Source organism: Toxotes jaculatrix, chromosome 4 (assembly GCF_017976425.1).
Source record: "Toxotes jaculatrix isolate fToxJac2 chromosome 4, fToxJac2.pri, whole genome shotgun sequence".
Classification (NCBI taxonomy): Eukaryota; Metazoa; Chordata; class Actinopteri; family Toxotidae; genus Toxotes; species Toxotes jaculatrix.
Genome location: NC_054397.1, coordinates 1,486,403 through 1,500,532, shown reverse-complemented (window position 1 = coordinate 1,500,532; position 14,130 = coordinate 1,486,403). Strand labels below are relative to the sequence as shown.

General features: G+C 45.1%; 1 protein-coding gene across 2 annotated transcripts in view; it reads left to right on the top strand.

Annotated features, from left to right (window-relative positions):
- The first annotated feature begins 246 nt into the window (after window positions 1–246).
- usp34 (ubiquitin specific peptidase 34) overlaps window positions 247–14,130 on the top strand; it is a 39,676-nt gene continuing 25,792 nt past the window's right edge. For both annotated transcript variants that reach the window (XM_041035808.1, XM_041035807.1), the window contains exons 1-6: window positions 247–573; window positions 7,366–7,456; window positions 8,691–9,255; window positions 9,529–9,579; window positions 11,788–11,937; window positions 12,289–12,356. In XM_041035808.1, the coding sequence (XP_040891742.1) occupies window positions 531–573; window positions 7,366–7,456; window positions 8,691–9,255; window positions 9,529–9,579; window positions 11,788–11,937; window positions 12,289–12,356 (968 nt within the window). In that variant the 5' untranslated portion in view covers window positions 247–530. The remainder of the gene's footprint in view (window positions 574–7,365; window positions 7,457–8,690; window positions 9,256–9,528; window positions 9,580–11,787; window positions 11,938–12,288; window positions 12,357–14,130) is intronic.

Genomic DNA, 14,130 nt, shown 5'->3' with positions numbered 1-14,130 from the left:
AAAAATTTTTAATTTCCATTTTAGTTAGTCTGTATTTTTGTTGTATTTTGCATGAATTTGATCAAAGTTTTGTGCGTTGTTTTGCCCTTCAGGTCATAACGAAAGGTTGTAAACATTACTTCATCGGGAAGATATCGCGAGACTAGCGAAGAAAACCGAGGGGGCGAAAGACACGCGACGAAAAGTCCCGAACTCTCTACACGCTGTGTCGCCTCCCCTTCCCCTCCCCTCCTTTTTCAACATGGCTGCTGAGTCTACTCTCTCAAGTAACGCTCAGATTGGAGGCTGACTCGATTTCAACCGTCCAGTGCCTCTGAACTTTTGGTGTACATCAACCTCGCTTGGATGCAAATCACGTTCTACACCTTGTTGTTTCCCCCGGTTTCACTTAGTGGAATAACCTTCACCAATCACCCCTCCACTGGGCCTTCTTTTTTTTTTTTTACCCCAAAAACAACCAATTGCCAGCCAACAACAGTTTCCAGTGCCATGGTTTGAGTTGGTGCACTCAGTTTTCCTCTTCATGAACAATGTGTGAAAACTGCGCCGAGCTGGTGGAGGTTTTAAATGAAAGTAAGTAAACGAATCGTTTTATTTACACCGGACTAGCCGCTTGGTGTTAGCACCGCTGTCCACTGAAGATGGATGTGAGCATGTTAGCTCGGTGGCTAGCTAAATATAACTTTGTGTGTTTTCTCGCTCAGCCCGCCTTTCGGTCCACACTTTGCCACCACAGGACAGTGGAAGTCACGACATTATTTGTGTATGTTTTGCAGTCGATGACAGTTACGTGTTGGTGTCAGACCGTGTCGGTTTCTTATGAATGCAAATGCCATTTTCGCTTCCAGACTGGCAGTCAGCTTTGGGCCTGTCTGTCAAACACTCGTCTCAGAACTCACACAAGCTAGCTCCTAAATCTAACCACTTCCACCCGGTTTGTGTGTGACACTACAGCCTCGACTTAAAACTCCTCGGCACGGTTGAACATGGTGCCCGGGAGCGAGGTTTTGAAGGAAGCCGCTAATGCTAAAATGCGACTTGCACGTATTTGGAAGTTAGCTAAGTTAGCTGGCTCAGCTAGCGAGCAGCCTGACTTTGTTTGATGTGTTTGTCAGGTCAGTCTGCTAGCTGTCCACTCCGCTGCCACCCATTGTTTTGCGGATGGTCACATTCACAGCTCAAAATGGCCTGCAAACTTCCAATACTACGCTCAGTGTTAATGTTGTTGACAAGAAGATGATGGCGTATTTTTTAAATACGTGTTTTGACGAGTCTTATCAAATGTTAGTCTAAGCTAGCGGCAACTCAGCTAGCCCAGAAAATTAATGGCTGCAACGAGGCGCATATTTTGGCACACAGCACACCGTTAATCCTCGGTAGCTTGTGTACATTTTTCGGCAAATATCCCGTGCACACTGCGTTCACTCCTTGCTGGTTTTGGTGGAAATTTTTATTCTAATCTTGCCACTTGGTTTCATGTCACCTACTGGGCTAACGTCAACTTGAGCCTGCGAACGTAAATACTAGGTTGCTTTTATTGCTAAAACTTAGCCGTTTGTCCAGGCGTGCTAACCAGGCCTTGCTGCACTTCAGGGGTGTCTGCTAGACACTGGACAAAGCCTTTTTGTGTTATTACACTGTTTTGACGCCGTTTGCACGCGGTGCTTGACGGTGTATTTGTCGTTTTCCAGTGTGTGTCCAGCCTATTGTGTCATGAACTTGTGTGTGTGTGTGTGTGTGTGTATGTGAAATGAAAGCTCCTCCTGCAGGCTCTGTAGGAATCCACTGTAATAGACAATCGTGCACCTGACGGCTCACTAATTCAAACTGAGAAAAGTACCAAAAAAATCGATGTTGTTTATTTTTGAGAAGCTGTGATGTTGTTGTCATTTAGAGAATAAACACTTTGGAAGTGTGTCCATATAAATATTTAAGTCCAGTTGAGAGAGAGAGTCCTGGTCACCTGTTTTTTGGCGAGGAACGTCATTCCCATTGTACACTAGACGGCCAAAAATATCAGGACACCTGATCATTACACCCATATGTTATTGCTGAACATGTTGTTCCACAGCCATGGGCTGTCTGCTGCCATAACAGCCTTCACTCTTCAGGGAAGGCCTCCCACAAGTTTTTGGAACTTGGCTGCCGGAAGTTGCTTTCATTTAGGCACAAGAGCATTATTACCCTTCCATACAGGAGGAGGGGCACGCGTGACACAATTCTCCTGCCATGCTTTCAGTCTGCACTGGATCTGTTTACGAGAGAGGGCAAGGACGCCAACCTGCAGGATAGTTCCATAGGCATCACTGTCAAACTATAGAATAACACAAAGTTATATCAAATAATTACCAAATTAAAGGTCATTTTCAGTTGCACATCTGTCGTGCCCACACCCCTTGCTTGCCCAAACGGTCACACTTTTTGTTTGTTTTTTTTCCCTCTTGTTTTGGAGTCAGGTACATGAAGGTTTAAAGTCTGTATCAAAAAGTTATTTTCTACTCCTGTTAACAAAAGCAGGCAGCGTCTGACCCAGGTTCAGCCACCGTCAGGAGGAGAGTCATGTCGGGGGATTTACTCCTCAGGGCGTTGCTGTGTCAGTTGGAATGGGTTATTCTGATGTTCGGCTGATAAGGCCGGGCTTTTAGTTGCCGTTCCAGTTCATCCCGGAGGCGTTGGATGGGGTTGAGGTCAGGGCTCTGTGTCAGCCAACCTCTTCCACACTTAACTGGGAATATCATTTCTCTGTGGACCTGGCTTTGTACATGGGGGACACTGTCATGTTGAAACAGGAAAGGGACAAACACAAACTGCTGAAACAAAGCTGGGAGCACACCAGTGTCTAAACTATGACTGTAAGCTGTAAGATTTCCCTTGATTTGAGCTAAGGGACCTGAAGAGTTTGCATTCCTCCTCCCAACTTACTAATTTAGAAATGTTTTTGTCAGAGTTGAAAATGGATTGTGGATGATGCTTTTTGGAGTTTTCAGTTGTCGTCTGTTGAGATATTCCACCTTCTGATTCTATTTTTGGCTGCCATGTGAATTGTCAGTCAGCTGCCTCACAGGTTCAGATTCAGGTTGTGTTTTTTTTTTTTTTTTTTTCACAGCCCGTGGTCGATATATGGAAACAAAATCATTGTGATCATCAGAAGGTTGTTTTCTAATTTTGATATGTGCGAGAGCATCTGTCTATTTTTTGGGAAATCCCGGGTTGGGTGATCTAGTCAATGTTTATTGCATTGCAACTGTCATTTTCACTTGCGGTCTCAAGTATGCCAGAATTCATTCTGGGGAAAATTGTTGTAGTTGCAGTGATAAACTCATGTGCTTTAAAATTAGGACCAAAAATTAGATTTGAATTAGGAACTGTCTTGTTCTTACCAAGTGTTCAGTGCTAGCTTTTGTTATTCAACAGCTTTCAGGGTGTTAATGTCGGATACACAGCCCAGCTCAAAAAAAACAACAACAAAACAATGCATTTACAGTGGAGGGTAAGCAGAGAAGCTGTGAAGGATCACAACATTTTCGCTCCTCTGAGGTTTTCATGTGGTGTTGGGTTAAATTTGGATGAAGTTTAAGTTTTCTCTGTGCTGACAAACCACACACACTGTCAGCTGTGACAGCTCTGTCTGTAAGACTGGCAGGCCCATGTGCTGTGTCTGCAGGTGACCTGTGACCTCAGATTTGCTGCAGCAGCATGTGTTTGTGTGTGAGACAGAATCCTCTTGTACAGGGGATGGTGTTTCCTAACACAGGGCTAATCCACGTGGCTTCCAAAAATTTGAGGATTTGCTGCTTTTGTAATTGTTTTGTGAGTTTAGGTTAAATATCTTTGTTCTGGACCATGGTTCGGACAGAACGAACGGTTTGAAGGTGCAGCCTGTGTCCAGCAGACATAGCGATAAACGTATAGATAAAGTATTTTTTGACATTTCCTACTAAGCAGCAGTTGATTGATTAATCAGTAGTTGTAACCTTAGACCTGAAGCATATTTGTGTCAGACTGTTCGTACTGTTTACATGTGAGAGTGTGGAAGAGATCTGACAGTGCATCACATAAACTTAGCCTCTGTCCCCTGTTTATAGTCTTAAACCACACACAAACTAAACCACTGAAACAAGTGAGTTTATTTAGTTTCTATCAAAAAAAAAAAAAAGGCAGGATGACGCAAGTGAAAGTATGACACAGGCCTTTAAGTCCCAGTTGATAGGTTGATAGATAACAGTGAATTACTGAAGAAGATTTGACATGTCACCGTGGGAAATCTCTGGTGTAAACAGTAAAATCAGTGATGGCTAAATTCCATGTAGCTGCTTCGGTGTCAGGGTCCTGGTATTGTTCATGCTGGCTCGCTATCACACTTGAATAGAACAGAGCTATTGTTAATGTTATTAGTGACACCTGTGCTTTTCCTGCTGAGACAAGTCAAGATGTGTGCTGTTAAAAATTAATTTGAAGAATAATGATGCTTTTATTTTTTACACTGAATGGACAGTAAGAAGGAATGTGGAAGCTACACAGCTGAACCGTGCCCGGGTCATGTTGAGGTTACAGTAACCACTGACCTAGTGCTGACTGAAACTGCAGCATGCAGAAGGAAGTGCAGTCAGTGCTCAGGCTTAAGGCGCCAAGGTGAGCCTGTCACAGTTTCTACATGTTGACATGTTCAACTGAGGTGGAGGTTTAAGGAGAACATCAGAGCTCAGGAGGTTAAATTAAAAAAAAAAAACAGCACTGAAAAATGATGTAAAGTGTTACTGAATTACTGAAACGGCTCAAAATTCATCTTCTGTTTATTGACACGTTGGTAAATCGAGGAATCGTTTCAGGTCTGAACAGAACCTCCTGAGGCTCAGAGACAGCAGAAGCATTAGGGCTTTGCAGATAAGCTCAGCAATGACAGATTTATGGCCTTCATTAGAATCTGGGAAGTATAATGTTGATATTTTTCAGCTAAACAGCAACTGGAAACTTCAGTACATGACCCTGGTCCGGTGGCCATCGGTAGTTTTGGACCTGGAACACCTGAGCAGCCAGACCTGGGTCTGGATCGGGTCTGGAAGGACCAGAAGCTGTGAAAGGAGTTTTGGTTTTAGACCCACACACAACTCTACTGCAGTTACACAGAAACACTAAATAAGGAAGCACAGACAGTGTGAGGGGACAGAAAGATGGTTTCTCAGCTTCACTGAAGCGCATGAAGTGTAACCTGTGCTTTTATTGTTGACGGGAAGACGTTGGCCTTGTGCAGATGGACGGCGCAAACAAAGAGACAAATATGTGCTTAAAGATTGAAGGTCTCAGAGGAAACTGCTGTTGCTGTGGAGGGATTGTTTAGTTTCTGTAGAGATGATGTGTAGAGCAGATAACGTGGCGACTCTGAGATGCCAGCAGTGTGTGAAGGGGCTCGCGTTATGTCAACTGTTGCCAGAGCACCGTAGTGTAGAGTCGTTCGTGGACAGTAAAGCTTGTTATGTTTGAGTCAGTCAATCTCTGAACAACCGTGGATGGATTGTCATGATCTGATGAATGTAGTGATCCCTTTAAATTCCAAGCTGTTGAATTCACTGCAGATTTCTCGGGGCAGCTGATTCTGTGAAATGCCTTCAAACCTAAAGCCGTCTCTGTTTTTCACCAGAGGCTGAAAAACCAGCTGCTCAGTAAACACCTGCAGCCTTTTCCATTAAAAACTCCTCTCCTGCAAACTTTACTTCCACCGGCTCATTCTAAATCACAGTGCATCCACCTCAAACTCAGACAAACTAAATAAATAAATCAATAACATTTTAATTACTTCACATTTCTGCAGGAAGGTTGAATTATGTTCTGTGATTCATCAAACTCAAAGCTTATCTCTGAAATGTGAAACAGTGAGCTGCTGCTGCTGCTGCGACAGAAAAATCCAAATCCAACCGCAAATAATAAGAAACTCTGAAGATGACATTTTGTCCGTGACCTTTGAGAAAATTATATGAAAGCAAAATAATAAACTCATTTAAGAACGGTCACATTTTCACAGTTTTCCTAAAACTCACAAAACATAACATCTAATTCCATGATTATGTTAAAATATTACAAATAATACATATTATAAACTTATCTGCTTTATCCTATCTATAAGCTGTAATTCATAAAAATGTGGAAAACACAGATATGAAAAAAAAACCAGCCCACGCTCAGTCGCACACACACAGACACACACAGGCTGAGATCTGAAAAGATTCAGATCATCATCATCATCATCGTCAGCCTCTGTATAGTTGAACTGTGTTTATTATAATGTCACAGCTGGAAGGTTCATATTTAAACGCCTCCAGTCTGGCTGAGCGTTACAGTCGCTGCTGAGCTGAGGAGTGTGATCACACGGCGAAGACGTCCTCCCCCTCCTTGTATTTATATCCATGCTGAGCTGCAGCCATAAACTGGGTTTAATGCTGGCACCACAGTGCCTGTTCCCAGACATCATCATAAAGTGAACCAGTGAAACGACGTCCCTCAGCACCGCTGCAGGAACACGGCCAAATCTGCCGGGGCCGATATCCCGGCCCCCGGTCCCCGGGGCCTCTGAGGAGCTTCTGTTCACATGTAGAGCTGAAAAGGTTTTGGTTCGGTTTCAGCGAGGAGCAGCTCGCGCTGGAAGAGCCAAGATGGCCGATTGAATCCTGTTGAATGCTGTTTTTTTTGTGCTCTGTCTGACTTTACTGCCAGATTCAGGTCAGCGATTCAGTGCAGACACTTGATTCCTCTGAACTGGGTGTGACTGATATGGATACGTGAAGGCCAATACAATAACAGTAACTTTAGACTGAAGCCATCCAAGTCAGTGGTGCCAGTGGTTCATGTCTTTGTATGGGGCCACGTCAGAGCTCAGGCCTTTGATGCTGTGTTTGAGAGTAAACGTCTGATAATGATATAAATCATCTCATATTCTCATTTTCTGTCACGTTTTATTTAGTTTAACTAATTTATTTTACAATAGTAAGAGAAGGGATGTGTTTTTCCCAGAGGACGGAGAATAAGAGTCTTTGGAATTTCATAAGATTTGCTTTTTCTGAGGTTTAAAGAGAAACATGATCACGGTCAGGTCTTGAGTCACGTCCCTCGAGTGTCTCAGTTTGGACCTGGGGGCTAAAATTTCTAATAGAAAGTATGAAGTTTGGATCCAGTATTTGTGGAGGTTGCGTCAGGATCTCTCGGCCTTGGCTGCTTCGATTCTTCGATTCCGAATTTTTATTTTTTTTCAACGTGCCTCTTGTGAGTCCCCAGACGTTTTGAACGAAATGTTAAAACGACTGGTTTCTCAGTGAGGTTCGTCAGCTGTGGCCTGCTGTGGTCTAACATGTATTTTGTGTTGTTTCTCCTCAGTATCGGATGCAGATGGCAGTGAAGGCGGCTTCCAGCTGAAGAAGGAACATGCCCTGCGAGTGCTGGGCTACATCAGCTCCTGGACACAGAGGTCAGTGCTGCTTCCTCCGAAATCTCCGACATGATTCGGCTGTTTCAGTTTACGTGACTCAGACTCAGGTTGAGCCACCTGTGCTGTGGCTTCGCCTTCCCTGATACTGTGTGTTGAAAGTGTGTTTCCTGAACCGTAATAACCACCTGCAGCTCTTTGCTGCCCCAGATCACCAAACAACCTCATTTACATTCAGACCAACTTCTAAGTGCAAACTCTAAAACCACAACCAGCCAAGTTCAGTTTTCCCGAGTCACAGTCGTCTTTGTTGAGATGCTGTTTCAGTGGAAAAGCCGGAGGAAGTGTTTAATTTGCATTTACAGACGTTTGCATTCACCCACACAAACAGCTGCTGTCTGCAGCTCTCATTCCTCAACCGGCCTCTAACCCCCCCCCCCCCTCAGCTCTGTCCAGGCAGTAGGACAGTGTGTCTTTCCAAACCCTTACATCAGGGAGAAAATAGAAAGTCTGATTCTGCACAGACTGGAAAACCAGTCCTGAAAGTGATGTGAGGAAATCCTGGAGATGAGGACAAACTCCAGTCATGCTGGACTCTGACCAGCTGGGAAAATCTGCTCAGACTCAGTGAACGACTCACAGCAGCTACCGTCCAGCTGCCCTCGAGCAAGGCATTAAACCCAGGGGAGCTGCTCGGTGTTAGAACCCTGTGGTTTGGTCTGTCAGGGTTCCAATGTGTTCTGACAGTCGAGACCATCAGACAATACGAAGGTTCTGCGTAGCGATGCCTCTCGTTTAATTTTGTGCTTGTTTTTATTCATCCAGCTGAAATGATTTTTTACATTTGGTTTTTGAAGGAGACTTGAAGTCGCTGACATAAAGACCTAAAATCTGCTGACTCATTTGTCCAAGTCCCTGACAGGCAGTCTTTTCATGTCTGAGTGTAATTCCTCCATCATAGAACATAAGAGGAGATTGGCCGTGACAGTTCCTGTGTACTTTGATTTAAGTAAGAGGTTCACTGACACGTGGCACACACACATACGCACATGCACACACACACACACACACACACACACACACACACACACACACACACACACACACACACAGTTTTCTCTCCTGAATGTGACAGACTTGAAGCTTAAATTGGGATTTAATCTTCGTCTTATGTGTGTTGTCTGTCGATGACGTTTCCTCTCTCTGGAACGATAAAGCTGAGTTAGTTTTGCGACTGCTTCCTTCATGTTTTTTTTTTTCCTCATTGTGTCTCCAGGCAATGTCTCTGCTGCTTCAAGGAGTACAAGCACCTGGAGGTTTTCAACCAGCTGGTCTACGCCCTCATCAACCTGGTCATCGCCCAGATCAGCAGCCTGAGAGACCGCCTCTGTAGCGCCCAGGACCACACCCATAAAGCAGGCATATCAGGGGGGGAGGGAGTGGGCTCTGAATGGAGCGGGGGCGATTCTGCACCCGGGCCCCTCCCACAGCCGTCCTCGCCCGGGGAGGACGAACCCGTGAATGTGGAGAGAGACTCTGCCGAAGAGGATGCTGACACCCCGGACCTAAACCAGAATAAGACCCAGAGCCAGGGTCAGGGGGCTAACCAGCAGGTCGAAGCCCAGATGGAAGTGCTGAGGCCTGGGGAGAGTGGCGGTGGGTCCGGGGGTGGGGATGGCGGCGACGGGACCAGCAGCAGCAGCAACGGCGACGGCCAGGACCCGTTCAGCTCCTGGAGCACAGAGGAGAGGGAGAAACTGCTGCTGTGTGCTGCCAAGATCTTCCAGATCCAGTTCCCCCTCTACACAGCCTACAAACACAACACACATCCCACCATAGAGGTGAGGCCGAGTCCCAGATCACACGCCTCATACCCACTGACCACTGCCTGACCAGCGCTATAAGATACTTCTAACATCAATATCTAACAGACATTTTGATAAGAAATTTGTTTTCAAAGCACCGAGGCTGAGACACGTATATCAAACTTATTCCTGTCTCAGTTTTTCCTCTTATTATTTGCTCACGTATTCGCTGATCGTTCTACAGTATTTGTGGTGTCACGTGTAACTCAGACGTCTCTGTCTGTCCGTTTCTTTTTTTCCCCCCTTCAGGACATATCCGCTCACGAAAGCAACATCCTCGGCTCCTTCTGCGACATGAATGTAAGACATCCACTTTATCCTGTTTTCATAGAGCTGCTGCATTGAGTTACAACGTGCCTTCTGTCAGCTGACACCTACAGCAGGAAATAATCCCCCAAACACATGTTGCATCAGGGCCAATTAAGACCGGTGATTTCACTGGAGCGAACCCCCCCCCCCCCCCCCCGACTCCCCTGTTCGTTTCAGTGAATCTCCTGATGACTCATTCACTGTGAGGTGCTTGGAGAACCATTGTCTTGTGAAAACTTCTCTCTGTCGTCTTGTTACGTCTCCCATTCATTCCATCCTCAGCCTGGTTTATTGGGAATTTGCACGAACAAGCTTGACAGCTGTGCTGCATCCTCAGTGAGGGCGGGCGGGGGGGGGGGGGGGGGGGGGGGGGGGGGGGGGGGGGGTTATGATGAAAACTAGATGCAGGCCTGGGGCATGTTTCGAATCGCTTTAAGAGACGAGGACATCAGGGGCCTGCATGTGCCAAACAGTGTCACATGACTGCTGAAGAGACTCCGGTTTATGGGGCGGGTCTTCTCTTCTCTTGGTCGCTGTCTGAGGTCATGCTGCAGGAGCAGGTTCGTGATGAATTAACTGGAAAAGGTAACCAGAGTGCCTCATCATCGGCCGCGGACCAGGAAGAGAATGATTTAAATGTTAGATCACTTCCTCTAACACTTCCTCTATGCCTAATTTACCAGAACTACAGCAGTTCACCATTACACTATTCTATTAGTATGACAAGTGATGTAATTACATGCATTTGTTAGTTTGTAGTTTGTCACACCAAACTGGGATTTAAGCCATTAATTAAAAATTTAAATGAAATTATTGAACTGTAATACGAATGGGGCTCTGAAACCCATTCTGCTCGTCCCTCCTGGGGACGTTCTTCTGACCTGAGAGACGAATTGACCTCTGAAACCTGATGCTCACTGACCGAGTGTCCAGATATAAATTTTGTCTGATGGGAGGTTTCACGTTGTGCTCGGTGGCTCAGCTTGAATTTACTTTGTCCTTTGGACTCAGCTGACTTTTATTTATTTATTTAGTTATATTTTTTTATGTTGATGGACTAAACGGCTTCACATGTGATGGAAATATATTCACAGTACTTAAACCTTCAGTTACTGTGAAAACAACATATGTTTCTGGGGTGAATCACCTTCAGGACAGGTGTCACCATTAACCTCTTGTGATCTGTGTAGGCTTACAGATAGAATAATAACATGCAGCAGATGACGTACCAAAAGAAAAACTTCTACATTACTGTTATGAACACAAACAGCCAGTATCACACCTGGTTTAAACCAAAAAAAGTACCTAAAGCATAAGGAAAGGATGAGTGGCTCATGGTACGCCGTGTCCCTGGAAAAAGACGCTTCATGTGTTCTGTTATGACTCACACAGGCAGAACAGTTTATATCTGATATAGTTTTGGTTCATGTGTTTATTGTCAGTGTTGGGTTTTTTCGAATTGAGTATTGTCCACATTTCCTGCCCTCTGGTTGTTTTGTCAGCGCCCACGTTATTACAGTGTGCTGAGCCTCGTAACGTCCGTGGGACCAGGGCTGTGGTTGCAGCTCTTTGTGCTCTGAGATGAAAGTACCAATGCTTAGGGAAAGAATCCAGTATTTATAAATTGTGTGACGTGTCCTCGTGTGTACGGCTCGTACGCTGGTCACTGTGGAGCGAAGCCTCAGAGAGTAACCTCAGTCTAACAGCACAGGCTGATGCCTTCTCCCTCTGCTCAGCACCAGGCACTTACCGTGAATTTGGTCTGGTTTCCTGCAGACGAAGTTACTGACCCACAGAGAGCAGTGATCGCTCCAGAGCATATGATTTCCCACTGTAATTTTTCATTAACACAGAACAGCTGCTGCTGACATGACTTTGAGTTCACATCAGCGACTGTTGCTATAATTATGTTCTGCATCCAGAGAAAACCTTTGTTTTTTCTTTTTACAGATAAATGAACAGATTTTTAAAGGAGGTTTAAACTTTCACCTGAGTTTTGTGTCTGATTCCATTTTTGTGTTTCCTGCTGCAGAGGCACATTGTTTACCTTAGAACTCAGAAAGTGCCTCCACTTCTGGAAACTAAATAAACAAAAAAAAAAAAAAAAGAAATGGGTAGAAAAATACAGCTGAGCTCCCATTGGCTCGTGGATCGTGGCGCTGTGAGGTGTATCTGATGTTCTCTCCCCTCACTGACCAGGATGTGGAGGTGCCTCTGCATCTGCTGCGTTACGTCTGCCTGTTCTGTGGGAAGCACGGCCTCTCCCTGATGAAGGAATGCTTCGAGTCAGGCACTCCAGAGAGCCTCCCCTTCCCCATCGCCCACGCCTTCATCACCATCGTCTCCAACGTGAGTCCACTTACCAGACAAAGTCAGGATTTATGTCTGAAACACACCTCAGAGAGACGTTCTAACATCAGTAGATCGTTTTAAATTGAGGATAAATTGAGTGGATCTGGAGGGAAATTGATCTCTTTGCCAGTAGCAGTCTAATACAACAGTATGAAATTAATAAATCCTCCCTTCACGAAGATTATAATATATACTCAGATTGTATCAGAGAGGAGTTGATTCAGTTGTGTGTTCATTTTAGAGGCCTGTTGCTGTTAAACTGTGTTTCTGTATTCTGAGAGATGTTCCTAATCTTCAGTCTACTCATTGTTTTAAGACTTTGCGTTATGTTTTTGCTTCTGTTCACAGATCCGTATATGGTTGCACATTCCTGCGGTCATGCAGCACATCATACCGTTCCGCACCTATGTAATACGGTGAGTTTACACCAGACAGATGTGACATGTTGAAAGGGAACAAAGTTTGACATCAGCCACGTGCTGGTGATTTTGATTCAGAGATTCAGAGATGCTGCTTTGTTTGTTGGAACAAACAGCGTCTGGACACTGTGAACATGTAACAGGGAGTTTATTCATCGTGATGCTAACTGACAGAGCAGTCAGCCAGTCTGAGAGACTAATCAGAAATAATGAACTTTTACGTTTTACATGTTTTCAGCAGGATAACTACACTAAGAATTAGAAAGTGAGTTCAGTACAAATATAAGTTTAAGACAAACAATAAAAACATCAGTAAAAAGCCCACTGAGTCAAATAAACCTCTGCTTACCCAGGAAAGTTTAAAAACAGCAGCAGTGGCTGTTGGGAAATGTGTCTCCCACACACCTGTCTGTGTGCAGGTGTACAGAGATCACGTGTGTTTGTTGGTTGAATGAACTGGATTAAGGAAAACAGCAGCCTCTGCAGTGATGGATCCTCGGCTCAGCTGAGGAGAATATTTTCCCAGTTTACCTCCGAGCCTCTGCACGCTGCCTGAGGCCTGCGCCTCAGCTGACTGAGAAGCTGCCATTTTGGCGAGCACCTTTCTTTCCTTCTCAGCAGAGCGTTTAACATATTCTCTCCCAGAGTCAGACCGGAGGAAATTTAGCTTCACACGGGACTGATGGCTGATGTTTGTTTCACCTGTACAGTGCTTTGGAAAGCTGTGAACGTTAGCGTCGCTGTCCTGCTGTCTCTGTCTCTCCCAGCTGGATGGGTTGGACGTTTGCTGTCATCTGAAGAGAGGAAGCCAGACGTGGTCAATTCTGTCTGAGCTCGTTCCCCCTCTCTCTCTCTCTCTCTCTCTCTCTCTCTCTCTCTCTCTCTCTCTCTCTCTCTCTCTCTCTCTCTCTCTCTCTCTCTCAGTGCACCTCGCTCTTTCCTGCTCTCTCGCCTAAATACCAAAGTGCCACACGTTAGTTGCTAGGAAGAGCTGTCACCATGGCAACAGTTGCCAGGCCTCCAGTCAACCTCTCCTCACATGACCCTAGAGGAGGCAGAGTGCTGGCAGAGCTGGTCATGTGACGCGGGCGGGCTGATGCTCTGCTGCGTTCGCTGACTCTCCTCACCGTCTGAATGAACGCGGACTCTCAGATGCTGGAGTGAATGAATGATTACTGTCATTTTAAAAATCAGATTTTATTATAACAACTCGTAACCTCAAACATCCATTCGTCTCGTCGCTGGCGTTTTGAACAGCGTGTGACGCACGTGCACGCTTTCTGGGAGAAACAGGATTAAGGATTAGGTAAATCAAAGTGGATTCATATCAGAGTGAAGCTGTACATGAACACATGAAACGCAAAATAGCAAACTGTTAGAGATGCTGCAGCTTCAGAAGTGAACGCTTTAAAAAGCAAACAGACTCCAAACAAAATGACCAGTGCTGGGGCTTAAATCATTTTTAGCCACGCTGCCAGCCTGGCTCTGAGCGCCGTCCATCAGTCAGTCCCCCTCTTTGGTCCTGGAGGGATTAAACCATGACATGAAATATTCCTTTGGCTCAGACATTCATGTCCCCCTCAGAACAATAATGTGTCCAGTGCTTTGGTTTATAACTAAATATCTGCAAATCTGATCCGTCGGCATGCGAACATGCTAAACTCAGATAATAAACACGGTGAACGTACAATTCAGAATTTGATGTTCACATTTTCCCCCCTCAGAGTAGGTTTGGGGAACGTTTTCAGGGTTCAGTCCAGTTTAGATCATC